Consider the following 14,622-nt stretch of genomic DNA (forward strand, 5'->3'; position numbering starts at 1 on the left):
TTCAAGAAAACCCATGAGAGATGCTTGCAATGCAGATGTGCCCGTAGCCTGAGATTTTTATTTCTACAGAAGTATCACCTTGGGTTGGGCGTGTTACGGGCATAGGGAAGTGTCACACATGCAAATGAAATGAGAACGGCTTGGGAATAGCACAGAGTGCCAACGTATGTACCACTCTATCAATGTAGTGCCGCAGCCTATAAGTTGGCAGCTGCTAAAAATGTAATTGACTTAAAAGTTTGTACTTACTGTCCATTTCCATCATGAATATCCACTGCCGTCTGAATGTCAGCATTTCCTATGAGAAGTCTCAAACACTCTGAATGTCCGTTAATAGCTAATAAAAAGTAAACATTTTCATTAAGTCAACAAAAACAACATTAGAACTAAAATATAGCCCATTACGTTGTATGCCATACCTGCTGAATGTATGGGGGTCCTTTTCACAACATAGTCTTTAACTAATATAGATGCCCCTTGATTGATGAGAACATCTACACATTCAACGTGTCCTTTGAACGCAGCAAGGTCCAGAGGAGTCCTGCCGGTGCCGTTCCGTACATCAAGGTCAAGTAAAGACTGCACTAAAACCTCTAGGGCTTGGTGGTGCCCATGGAAGGCCTAGAAACAAATGCACAAAAATTTTTATTTTTTGCAACGTCAGTAGGTGTAGCAATAATCCTATGGTGTACGCTTTATAGCTGTTTGTACTACCGCACTTCATAAACCCTAGGTATCTTTTGGAAGGTTTGGGTACTTTTCGGGTCTTTTCTGGGCCAATAACCTGATTTGTATGTAAATGGCATAGTAAGCAATAACGCATGTCTTCCTACAGGAGAAAGCTTTGCATTTGGCTGTGTACTTGCCTATGGGATGCATTATATGTAAGGATGATATTGCACAGGAGCATGGTGGCCAATTACACCTGATGCTTTGTGCCATAAAGATGCCAATGCAGTGAGGGCAATGAGCAGCTCAGTATTTTAGGCTGTCGCAAAGAATTGTATGTGACTGAAAATCCCCTTTACAGCTGAATAGTTGCCAAAAACAAACAAAGCAAGTTTTGTAAAATGCCTATTTTGCCTTGAAGCCAGTATCCAACATGTAACATCTAGATCTGAAAAGATCATTTTTCTGGGTACAGATACAGTGATCTTGAAACATTATAGTACACTAGATGGTGGCCCGATTCTAACGCATCGGGTATTCTAGAATATATACAGTACAGACCAAAAGTTTGGACACCTTCTCATTTAAAGATTTTTCTGTATTTTCATGACTATGAAAATTGTACATTCACACTGAAGGCATCAAAACTATGAATTAACACATGTGGAATTATATACTTAACAAAAAAAGTGTGAAAAAACTGAAATTATGTCTTATATTCTAGGTTCTTCAAAGTAGCTACCTTTTGCTTTGATGACTACTTTGCACACTTTCGGCATTCTCTTGATGAGCTTCAAGAGGTAGTCACCGGGAATGGTTTTCACTTCACAGGTGTGCTTTGTCAGGTTTAATAAGTGGGATTTCTTGCCTTATAAATGGGGTTGGGACCATCAGTTGTGTTGTGCAGAAGTCTGGTGGCTACACAGCTGATAGTCCTACTGAATAGACTGTTACAATTTGCATTATGGCAAGAAAACAGCAGCTAAGAAAAACAAGTGGCCATCATTACTTTAAGAAATGAAGGTCAGTCGGAAAAATTGGGAAAACTTTCAAAGTGTCCCCAAGTGCAGTGGCAAAAACCATCAAGCACTACAAAGAAACTGGCTCACATGAGGACCGCCCCAGGAAAGGAAGACCAAGAGTCACCTCTGCTTCTGAGGATAAGTTTATCCGAGTCACCAGCCTCAGAAATCACAGGTTAACAGCAGCTCAGATTAGAGACCAGGTCAATGCCACACAGAGTTCTAGCAGCAGACACATCTCTACAACAACTGTTAAGAGGAGACTTTGTGCAGCAGTCCTTCATGGTAAAATAGCTGCTAGGAAACCACTGCTAAGGACAGGCAACAAGCAGCAGAGACTTGTTTGGGCTAAAGAACACAAAGAATGGACATTAGACCAGTGGAAATCTGTGCTTTGGTCTGAGGAGTCCAAATTTGAGATCTTTGGTTCCAACCATATCTTTGTGCGACGCAGAAAAGGTCAACGGATGGACTCTACATCCTGGTTCCCACCGTGAAGCATGGAGGAGGAGGTGTGATGGTGCGGGGGTGCTTTGCTGGTGACACTGTTGGGGACATATTCAAAATTGAAAGTGTGCTGCCTTATTCATTTGACTGTGTATGAGTTGGTGACTCTAGGTTCAGCACCTGTTCACACTTGATCTATGTTTGGATGTGACGGTCAGTTTTTCGAAATTTTTGTTCAAAATTGAAGGCATACTGAACCAGCATGGCTACCACAGCATCTTGCAGCAGCATGCTATTCCATCCGGTTTGCGTTTAGTTGGACCATCATTTATTTTTCAACAGGACAATGACCCCAAACACACCTCCAGGCTATGTAAGGGCTATTTGACCAAGAAGGAGAGTGATGGGGTGCTATGCCAGATGACCTGGCCTCCACAGTCACCAGACCTGAACCCAATCGAGATGGTTTGGGGTGAGCTGGACCGCAGAGTGAAGGCAAAAGGGCCAACAAGTGCTAAGCATCACTGGGAACTCCTTGAAGATTGTTGGAAGACCATTCCCAGTGACTACCTCTTGAAGCTCATCAAGAGAATACCAAGAGTATGCAAAGCAGTCATCAAATCAAAAGGTGGCTACTTTGAAGAACCTAGAATATAAGATATATTTCAGTTGTTTCACACTTTTTTGTTAAGTATATAATTCCACATGTGTTAATTCATAGTTTTGATGCCTTCAGTGTGAATGTACAATTTGCATAGTCATGAAAATACAGAAAAAATGAATGAGAAGGTGTGTCCAAACTTTTGGTCTGTACTGTATGTAGTTTATTTATGAAGCTTTAAGAATAATGCAATGAAAACACAGGATTTTCCGGGTAAAATATATACATTAGCAGTGAAGCGGTGTTTAATTCCGCGCCAATATCACTGATTGGTCCCGGCCGAGGGCGACCAATCAGCGCAGCGGGGTTTAAATCTCGAGCTAATATCGCTGATTGATCGTGGCCGGCCACGATCAATCAGCGAAGCGTGGTTCAAATCCCAGACCAATTCGCGGCCGGACTGCGCCTGACGCTGATTGGTCTCGCCAGCTGCCCGTGACCAATCAGCGACGTGGGATTTCCGCTACAGACAAAGACAGAATTAGACGATTATATAGTAGATACCCGATGCGTTAAAATCGGGCCACCATCTAGTATTCATATAAACATTGGTGCTTACATTTATGTTTTAACCCATTGGACACACTGCCATTGTTTTTCTCCTGTCTTTATTTTAAGAGTCAAAACTTTATTAGTCATCTATTGCTGTATGACAGCTTGTTTTCTACAGGATGACTTATAGTTTTCAAAGACACCATTTATTTTACCATATGATAAACTTAAAAACGGGGAAAATTTTTATTCTCTCCCTTACACACTGTCCTCCATGTTATTCTCTCCCTCACAGACTGTCCTCCATGTTATTCTCTCCCTCACACACTGTCCTCCATGTTATTCTCTCCCTCACACACTGTCCTCCATGTTATTCTCTCCCTCACACACTGTCCTCCATGTTATTCTCTCCCTTACACACTGTCCTCCATGTTATTCTCTCCCTCAGACTGTCCTCCATGTTATTCTCTCCTTCACAGACTGTCCTTCATGTTATTCTCGTTCTAGTATATGTATGTAGTTTATTTATGAACGCTGATTGGTCGATATCAGCTGGGCACGACCAATCAGCGACGCGGTATTTCGGTTACAGACAAACAGACCCTTAGACAACTATATATGTAGATTCTTAAAGAGGTTGTCCACTACGTTTACATTGATGATCTATCCTAAGGATAGATCATCAATGTTTGATCGGCTGGGGTCCGACACCCCTGCCGATCAGCTGTTCTCGGTATCGGCGACCGCCAGTACTCAGTTTCCGAGCTGCTTTGAATAGGAGGGGGATGTGTAGTACACTGAAGAGGCCAAAACAAGTAGATGAAGCAGCTCGGCAAGTATTTACTTCCGGCTGGCGGCCGCCAACACAGGTAACAGCTGAATCCTGGACGATCAGACATTGATGACCTATCCTAAGGATAGGTCATCAATGTAAAAGAAGTTGACAACCTCTTTAATCTCTCCTGAGTCTGTACAGAGCATGACTATATAATTTTACTATTATACATATCAGTATTAGCTATATTATACATGGTAATCTATCATACATGAACATTAATATGAAATACCGTATATACTCGAGTGTAAGCCGAGATTTTCAGCCCATTTTTTTTTTCAGACTGAATGTGCCCCTTTCTGCTTATACTCTAGTCATTGTCCCTGGGGGGTCGGCAGGGAGGGGCTGCTGTGACATACTCACCTGCTCCTAGCACGGTCCCTGCATCTCCGGTCTCTGGCAGCTTCTTCCAGCGTTGAGTGGTCACATGGTACTGCTCATTACAGTAATGAATATGGACGCGACTCCACTCCCATAGGGGATGCAGCCGCATATTCATTACTGTAATGAGCGGTACCAGTGACCGCTTAACGCTGGAAGAGCTGCCACGCCCGGAGAGTCCATCAGAGAAGCTGCCAGGGACCGCACTGGGAGCAGGTGAGTATAATGGTGAGGGGGAGAACGGAGATATTCACCTCTCCTCGTTACACCGCCGGGCGCAGTCTTCCGCCTGTGACGCTCAGGTCAGAGGGCGCGATGACGTGGTTAGTACACGCCCTCTGCCTGAGCGTCAGTGTGGAGGACGGGGAAGACACATCGGCGCCCCGCGGTGGAACGGGGAAAGGTGACTATAGCAAGTGCCGGGGGCCTGAGCGACGAGAGGTGAGTATGTCTTTTTTTTTTTTTTTTTTTTTTAATCACAGCAGCAACATATGGGGCATAATAGTCTATGGAGCCTCTTATGGGGCCATAATCATCATTTGTGGAGCATTATATGGGGCAAATATCTCTAGGGAGCATCTTATGGGGCCATAATAAGCATTTGTGCAGCATTTTATGGGGCAAATATCTCTATGGAGCATCTTATGGGGCCATAATCAGCATTTTGCAGCATTATATGGGGCAAATGTCTATATGGAGCATCTTATGGGGTCATAATCAACATTTGTGCAGCATTATATGGGGCATATTTTAATATGGAGCATCTTATGGGGCCCATCATAAACTTTATGGAGCATTATATGGGGCGTATTTTGTATGGAGCAACTTATGGGGCCCATAATGAACTGTATGGAGCATTATATGGGGGTCCTGATTCAATATGTATATTCAAAAACACTTAACCTACTGATGTCTCAATTAATTTTACTTTTATTGGTATCTATTTTTATTTTTGACATTTACCGGTAGCTGCTGCATTTTCCACCCTAGGCTTATACACGAGTCATTAAGTTTTCCCGTTTTTTTGTGGCAAAATTAGGGGTCTCGGCTTATACTTGGGTCAGCTTATACTTGAGTATATACGGTAACTCATCTAGCGTTATCAAGGATATTTAAGGTAAAAACTCTGCTCGTATTACACAAAATCTTAATGGTACTGTCAGCACAAAGTGACTGTTCAAACCCCTTGGTGAGGCCAATCATTCATATATACCTTTCCACCTACTTGTTTCCATCCATCTCTGCCCTTCTCTGGCTCTATAAAGTCAGAGCTGACAAAGAACAGGAGGGTGGAGATAGATGAAAGCCAGGAGGTGGGAAGGTGTATACAAATGTTTGGCCACGATATTGGAGCACGAGCGCCTGTACTTGGTTATAAAAATCATTCTGTACTGACAGAGGCCCTTTAAGGCAAACCATTGATGGATGTGTGTGGTATATTTAATACACTTTCCACCATTTTGGGTCGCTCTTTCTGAAGACATCCTCTATGGCCATAGTCCCTTTTCTTTAGTAGGAAAAATCTTGTACAGAATGTCTGTAGGTGTAATTCGGGGGTTGCTGAACCTTCTGTACTCTTTGACTATTAGGAGACGTTAGGGGTTGTAGTTCGCAATGGCTGGAGTGCCCCAGGCTGCTGACCCCAAGTCTACATGTTGCACATAGCAGTTTCTGCTATTTATTTGCATGGCTTCCCACAACCACTCCCGATGTGAGAGAGTGAGATCTGTCACTTCCACTAGTCCTGCTGTGTACTAAGTGGTTACCGATCAGTATTATCTTTTACAAGCTGTTACCGAATGATCCCGGCTGTATAGTATGCGGCAGCGTCGGCTAGACGGAAAGAGTGAGATCTTGCAATATCTAAAAGTACCTTCACACTGAACGATATCGCTAGCGATCCGTGACGTTGCAGCGTCCTGGCTAGCGATATCGTTGAGTTTGACAGGCAACAGCGATCAGGATCCTGCTGTGACATCGTTGGTCGGAGCATAAAGTCCAGAACTTTGTTTAGTTGCTGGACTCCCGCAGACATCGCTGAATCGGCGTGTGCGACGCCGATTCAGCGATGTCTTCACTGGTAACCAGGGTAAACATCAGGTTACTAAGCGCAGGGCCGCGCTTAGCAACCCGATGTTTACCCTGGTTACCAGCGTAAACGTAAAAAAAACAACAAACACTTCATACTTACATTCCGGTGTCTGTCCCCCCGGCGCTGTGCTTAGTAACCCGATGTTTACCCTGGTTACCAGGGGACTTCGCATAGTTGGTCGCTGGAGAGCTGTCTGTGTGACAGCTCTCCAGCGATGCTGCAGCGATCGGGATCGTTGTCTAGATCGCTGCAGCGTCGCTAAATGTGACGGTACCTTTACTCTTTCAAAGCAAGATCAGCCGCGATCCAGCTCTGCATGCCGTGACCGCACATCCCAGAACTTTTGGGGGACATTAGGGTTACTTCTGAAAAGTTTTGTTGCTAGATAATATTTAAATTACCAGTCTGCGGACGCCCACCACTGTTATATGAAATATAAAGGGCAGCTCCAGATTGGTGATTGGAACACTTTAAAGGGATCTGGTCTCCATTATAACATTTTAACAAGCAATCCAAATTGACCTTTAAGAAACTTACGGCTAAGTGCAAAGGACTGATTGGTGCACGGGTATCTGCCTCATTCAGCATGTCTGTACCTGAAGTTTCCATAAGCTGAATGAAAATAGTAAAGCACATTAACAATCTGTACATTTACAGTATGAAAACAAGAAGCACTCAGATACTCAATACATCATAAATGATCACATCATACAAGAAAACTTCTAAAGTAAAGGGCACAACATTAAACTGAAGATTTAGTTTATTGCATATCATCTCGGCCATCTTTAAGGTGCTGTTTCACAAAGACCACCCCTTATATGACCTAGAAGGTGGGGGTCCATGGATTAGCCAATTATATTCCAAAGGGGAAAAATGACATAAAATAACAAAGGAATCATTTCTTACATTACAAACCAATCTGCTCTGATAATCCAAGTTTGTCTTTGATTACTGTGCCACAGTAATGCCAGTCTACTCACATGACCGCTGCAGTCAGTCAATGGCCTCAGTGGTCTTGTTCTATATATTGCACAGGCAAATGACTGGTGGCAGCTGTCGAATGGGTAGATGGGCATATCACTGCGCTGTAAGCACAGAACAGAGGAAAGCGCTGTAATGCGGCTCTGTATTTATCAGGCAATTATTTTGTACTTTGATACTTTGATGTAATTTCCTTTTTGGTGAATTTTCTTACATCTCAGAAAAACCTCCAATTCATTTCAAAGTTTAAAAGGAAAAGGATTTACTTACAACATCTAGGGGAGTTTCTCGGGCAATCTGTAAAAATTAATAAGAGGAGGTGAAGTTCACAACAACTTTTGTAGAACGGCCTGTCTACCTTATATGTGAACTTATTTGGTCTTTTTACCTTGAGCCAAAATACAGACATTCATTATTTCATTTTTTTTTTTTATTGTAAGTCCCTCACTACATAGCTATAGATCCAAAAGTCACGAAAAAATATCAGGGCATAATAAAATATCTGCTCCATGGAAGATCCTAAAATTAGGAAAATACAGCCTCAACACCACATGACAAATCACAGGGTGTCATTCTTTATTTAACTAAAAACTGGGCCAAATGCAGAAGGCGTGTGAAAAAGTAATTACACCCCAGGAATCAGCAGACTGTAAAACTTCCTTTAGCTGCAATAACGAAGTAATCATTTTCTGTATGATTTTATTAGTTTCTCACGTTGTTCTGGAGCAATTTTGTCACTTTTTATAACATTGCATAAGTTCATTTAGACTTGTGGGCATTCGTTTATACATAACTCTTTAAAATGGGTTGTGTCATCGCCTATCTTCAGGAGCACACCTCTCCCCTGCCTCCTTACAGGCCAGGGGCGGTACACGCTCCTTAAAGGTTGACCGTTCTAAGCAGGTAGCACGGCTGCAGCACTGGCCCTAACGGTGCGCTCTCACCATGCTGATATCAGAGGGAGTATTGAGGAGAGCAAGGACACTGAAGGCACTGGATCCAGACCAGCTTCAAAGAAGAGCATGCAAGCTCTAAAAGCTTGGAAAAGCGTGCGGAGGAAACCAGCCACCTGATACCAGACTGTAGAAGTCACTGGTGTGCTAATAAACAAGTATAAACTAGAATTCTTGATGTATAGTGCAGTTCGTGGTCAACTCAACAACTGCAAGGAGCCCAGGACCTGTGGCTGCAAAACAAGCTCAAATTATTCCCACTCCCATTGTCCTTGGCAGTTCACTTGAGGTGTTTGTACCAATACATTATTTGGTTTCTACCAGTTATGGTGTAGAGTATTATGACCAAAGGCAATTGTTCCAGGGATCTTGTTGTTTGTTAATATGTAACTGTGTTGCCATGTTCTCTTTAAAAAGAAGAGGCTTTTTCCTGGCAACCTTTCCAAATTAAGCCATATTGTTCAATCCTTTTCTAATTGGACTGTCAGGAAAGATTTAACTAAAAGCTGAGGCGTTTAGTGTCTGAGCTGCATCTTTTGGCTTTTTTTGTAAAATGCATGAGCATTGCATGATCTGATCTTGGGGTGCGTTTTTAGGGATGCCCGTTCATTGTGAAGTTGGCAACAGTCTTGAATGTTTTCCACTGGTATATAATCTGACTGTAGAACGATGGACTCCCAAGTTGTTTGGAAACGGTCGTCTTCTAACCCTTCTCAGATTCCTTTTCTAAGAATATTGCTGATGTCTGTCCTAGTTGGCATAGTTTTAAACTCATGTCTAAAGGCTCCAGACCAGCAAACCAACATAACTTCTTCATTTATAGAGGTGGTCACACTTGCTAATGAGCAATTAATCAAGAGTATTCGATTAGCAGCCCATGACAGCTACTTACCCTCTTAAAGGGAACCTGTCATCCCCAAAATCGAGGGTGAGCTAAGCCCAATGGCATCAGGGGCTTATCTACAGCATTCTGTAATGCTGTAGATAAGCCCCCGATGTATCCTAAAAGATGAGAAAAAGAGGTTAGATTATACTCACCTGGGCGGGCGGTCCGGGGCCTCCCATCTTCATAGGATGATGTCCTCTTCGGGTCCTCATGCTGCGGCTCCGGCGCAGGCGTACTTTGTCTGACCTGTTGTGGGCAGAGCAAAATACTGCAGTGTGCAGGCACTGGGCCTCTCTGACCTTTCCTGGCACCTGTGCACTTCTGTACTTTGCTTCTACCCTCAACAGAGCAGACAAAGTACGCCTGCGCCGGAGCGTGAAGACCAGAAGAGGACGTCATCGTAAGAAGATGGGAGACGCCGGACCGGACAGCGACACCCATCGGACCGGACTGCCTCTGGGTGAGTATAATCTAACCTCTTTTTCTCATCTTTTAGGATACATCGGGGGCTTAGCTACAGCATTACAAAATGCTGTAGATAAGCCCCTGATGCTGGTGGGCTTAAGGTACCGTTACACTAAACGATTTACCAACGATCACGACCAGCGATACGACCTGGCCGTGATCGTTGGTAAGTCGTTGTGTGGTCGCTGGAGAGCTGTCACACAGACAGCTCTCCAGCGACCAACGATGCCGAAGTCCCCGGGTAACCAGGGTAAACATCGGGTTACTAAGCGCAGGGCCGCGCTTAGTAACCCGATGTTTACCCTGGTTACCATTGTAAATGTAAAAAAAAAAAAAAACACTACATACTCACATTCCGGTATCGGTCACGTCCCCCGCCGTCACCTTCCCGCACTGACTGTCAGCGCCAGCCGGCCGTAAAGCAGAGCACAGCGGTGACGTCATGACGCAGTCAGTGCGGGAAGCTGACGGCGGGGGACGCGACAGACACCGGAATGTGAGTATGTTGTGTTTTTTTTTTTTTTTACATTTACAATGGTAACCAGGGTAAACATCAGGTTACTAAGTGCGACCCTGGTTACAAGTGAACACATCGCTGGATCGGCGTCACACACGTCGATCCAGCGACGAAATAAAGTTCCGGACTTCTAGCTCCGACCAGTGATCTCACAGCAGGATCCTGATCGCTGCTGTGTGTCAAACACAACGAGATCGCTATCCAGGACGCGGCAACATCACGGATCGCTATTGCTATCATTCAAAAGTTGCTCAGTGTGAAGGTACCTTTAGCTCACCCTTGATTTTGGGGGTGACAGGTTCCCTTTGATTCCTAAGAAAGCAATGAGGGTATGTATAATTTATTTTTTTTTTGCACATAACTTCTGCATTTTAGCTTGGCTTTTTGTTGAGTAAATAATGAAATGCTGTCAGTTGTCAGGTCTTTTTGCTCATCTGAAAATTTATTTACTAAATTTTAGGACCAGATTTTTTTTTTTTATTAGGTCCTGATATTCAAAATAATAAAATTCAAAAAAGAGGGTGTACTTAGTTATTCTCATGACTGCATGTCCCTATGTCAAACAATTACCACTACCAAGTCAAGTTTTGTGACAATACTTGTATTGTATATTATGCTGGGGTTAAAGATAAAGGTGGGATGGAAAAAGGGATGATTAATGCCCAAGGTTAAATATAACCCCCACCCCAACAGTCTGGCAAGCCATGTCCTCACACCGAACACTTACCAATTCTAGACATAAACGATGGCCATAGGCAGCTGCGTAATGAACTGCATTGTACCCATGCTTGTCCCTGATTCCTGGATTTGCATCGTTTCGTAATAAGTATTCCAGGCACCTAAATTAATGGAAAGTAACCTTGTAGGAATTATAAATTATTTGCTTGATCCATTCTCGCACCAATCCATAACTTTCACATAAAATAAAATGCAACGCAAAAAAAAAAGTCCAAAAAATACTGTCAGATTAAAGACTCTTCCGCTTTAGTTCACTGTATGAGTCACTAGGTGGCAGAAACGAGCTGCTATAGCACAGAAAAATGAAATTGCTGTTGGCGTCACGTTCCTGCACCTGCAGGCCTTTGACAAGGTTAATAAAGTGCAGATCACATAATCCATGTGCATGCTAGACGTTAAGATTTACGAGACTCAGAGTATAAACAGCAAATAATAAATTCGTACCAAAATCCTTGTTGCTCAAGATTTCCCTAATTAGGGTTTAGTTTTCAAGGATCGATTAGAAAGGAAAAAAAAAAAAAAAAGAATAGTGGGAATGAACAACATTAAGTTACTTTACAATATGAGCAAACCATTTCAGGAGAAATCCTTCAAATGAATATCAATGTCCATATGGTCTGAGCCCGAAACCCAGCCTGGCCCTACGGGCAGTGCTCAACCCCTTCATTGTAGTTCTAAAGCAACAAAGCGGGGAAAAAAAACTACACAAAGGGCAAATTGTAGAAATGTACCACTTTTTTATGAAATATCGAAATCAAAGAATTTCCTTAGTGTGGCTGAGATTTCTTCTGGACAAAAAGGGCTAAGGAGCTACACAAGTGGGTCTTTGTGAACGTGGCAAGCTGCGTGACCGTCAGATTTAACCTAGAGAAGCAGCCAAGAACTCCCCGTCTCACAAGGCTACATTCTCTGTGATCGACATAAAGACACAAATGTGATGAAGTTCCCATACTCGTGGCGTGGAGCCCTGATCAGACCGCTCACCCAAATGACACGGAAGGCAAAATCATACAGCGCCATGAGCACGACTTACTTGCCATCGGTGTCGGATGTGGCTGCATAGTGCAGGGGGGAACAGCCCCGCTCGTCCAGATCATTCACACTGGCTCCGGATCCCACAAGTGCAAACAGGCACTGATAGTTACAATTGGCAGCGGCGTAGTGAAGTGGAGTCCTTCATTTAACGAGAAGTGAAAACACAATTATTTCTACAGACATCAGTAAATATGAGGCACCTCCGCTCCTGACCTCGTGCAGCAGCATTTACCGCAGACCATATCCTTACAAATAAAGGTGCGAGAGCCGCACATACGCCATGACGTCCACAGGACCAATTGGCACGCACTGGATTTCATATCCACCGAACTGGTCCATTTAGAACATTGATATTTCTCATAGTGACATGTGATTTCTTAAAAACTCATGCACAATGCTGGGACTGTAAAATGCAGTGGATTTTCCGGAAGCACAAGTGGAAATAACCCCTGCTTTTTGAAGCGTGAACGTACCCCTTAAAGAAGCCCTCCTCCTATCAAAATTTAATGTACTGCAATCATATTATATAGCACTGTGTACTTACAATTGCTCGTTTTGCCTTTCTACCCAGCTAATTCTTCTCTTTTCCATTAGGTATATGACTTCACATGATTAAAAACTGACTAGCTGAATCCTTTTAAGCTCTAGGTAAGAAACAGGAGGTCAATTTTCTCTGCACAAGTCATGAATCACTGCAAAAGTCCCAGGCAAGGGGAGGAGGGAACAGCTGAGTCAGGAGTTGAAGAGGGGAATGATAAATGCAGGGACAATAGACTCCCTGTTTTCACATAGAGCAAAGAAAAGAGAAAAAAATAGCTGGTAGAAAGGCAAAATGAGCAATTGTAAATACACAGTGCCGTATATTATGACGAGTCCAATTAATTAAGAGGATAAAAACTTTGATGGGAGGAGGAGTGCTTCTTTAAGTTCCAGACTATGCACAATACACATGGATGGAGTTTTCTAAATCCCATCTTAGTGCCGTGGAAAATCTGGGTTGACTTGACTGCATAATGAACATTTCAAAATCCTTCCCAACAGGTTCTAAAAATGTGAAAATATTCATCTCAGACATCATATGTGGTAATGCAAAGTGAATTCATTTAAAAACGTGCACACATTGTGCTGCAGATTCTTTTATATAGCATTAGCCCCAATGTAACAACCGTTCCAATTCCCAGCTGGAAGGTGCGCCTGCCCATCAAAGGGACAAAGATATATTGCACACATATGAACGGGGGGTTGAACAATAAGACACCACCACTACCTCCCAGGAGCCCCTGCAACTCAGCAATATGAGCGTTCAGACCCAAATCAGTCATCGGTGGGTAAAGGATGGAGTTTGTTGGGATGCCACTTCTAATTATTAGGTGCATATAAATGACTACTGCTATGTAAGCTCTACAGTGCATGTTAACTCACTGACTGGCTAGCAGTTTGAAAAAATATAGTAAAAAGTTGCCAAAAAAGGTAGCAGTGGTTAGCACAGCAGCCTTGCAGCGCTGGAGTCCTGGGTTCTAATCCCACCGTGGACAACATCTGCAAAGAGTTTGTATGTTCTCCCCGTGTTTGCGTGGGTTTCCTCCGGGCAGTCCGGTTTCCTCCCACATTCCAAAAGACATACTGAAAGGGAATTTAGATTGTGAGCCTCATCGGGGACAGCGATGATAATGTGTGCAAACTGTAAAGCGCTGCGGAATATGTTAGCGCTATATAAAAAAAAAAAGAAAAAATAAAGATTATAACAAAAACCCCCAGAACCCACGGAGTTTGGAAGAAAAAAAAACGCTTACCTTCCAAACTTGTCTTTTTTGTTGAAATCTGCACCTGTGTTTAACAACAAGTTCAGACACTCCAGGTTCCTGAAAAGGAATTATACATTCTTAATTCAGAAGGAATCAATTCCACACCTTTGTCTGTCAATCTGGTGCCTGCAAATTTTTCAGACAAAAAAGTGGTGTAACAGAATACATAAAGGGCAATAATCAGATGTATATCTACGTGTAATAAAGTATTCTTCAATCAAAAAATTATCAAAACTGATAAATACATACAAGTAGCACAAGCTCCGTTTTTATGCCCAGTACAAGGCAAAAAAACAAAAAGAAAGACAGCTATGGTGCTGTTTTTTGGAAGTGGGCACCCATGTCTTTCTGCTACTCTCATTATGGACCCATTTTTTTCTTGCATTGTAGTTTTTTCCAGTCCCGTCCTCCAAGAGCTAGAACTTAGGCTTAGAAAGGGAATCTGTGTTACTCTGTATTGTCTTTGTCTGTACATGTCGCCTCTGAATTGTAAAGTGCTGTAGAATATGCTGGTGCTACCAAATAAAACATTATTATTATTATAATAAAGGTTTGCTCTTACGGGACAAGTTGTACATTTTTCATTGGTACCATATTAGGATTAATAAAACTCTGACTGCATTTTTTCTTAGTGTCGCACCAC

The 14,622-nt window shown here is 42.9% G+C and overlaps 1 protein-coding gene across 2 annotated transcripts in view; it reads right to left on the bottom strand.

Moving 5' to 3' along the window:
• Positions 1-14,622, bottom strand: part of ANKRD28 (ankyrin repeat domain 28) — a 208,905-nt gene that overhangs the window by 37,104 nt on the left and 157,179 nt on the right. For both annotated transcript variants that reach the window (XM_069729947.1, XM_069729946.1), the window contains exons 13-19: positions 13,968-14,036; positions 12,173-12,313; positions 11,129-11,240; positions 7,851-7,877; positions 7,137-7,211; positions 420-621; positions 250-337 (exon numbers count right to left, since the gene is read on the bottom strand). In XM_069729947.1, the coding sequence (XP_069586048.1) occupies positions 250-337; positions 420-621; positions 7,137-7,211; positions 7,851-7,877; positions 11,129-11,240; positions 12,173-12,313; positions 13,968-14,036 (714 nt within the window). The remainder of the gene's footprint in view (positions 1-249; positions 338-419; positions 622-7,136; positions 7,212-7,850; positions 7,878-11,128; positions 11,241-12,172; positions 12,314-13,967; positions 14,037-14,622) is intronic.

Source organism: Ranitomeya imitator, chromosome 6 (assembly GCF_032444005.1).
Source record: "Ranitomeya imitator isolate aRanImi1 chromosome 6, aRanImi1.pri, whole genome shotgun sequence".
In the NCBI taxonomy this organism is placed as follows: domain Eukaryota; kingdom Metazoa; phylum Chordata; class Amphibia; order Anura; family Dendrobatidae; genus Ranitomeya; species Ranitomeya imitator.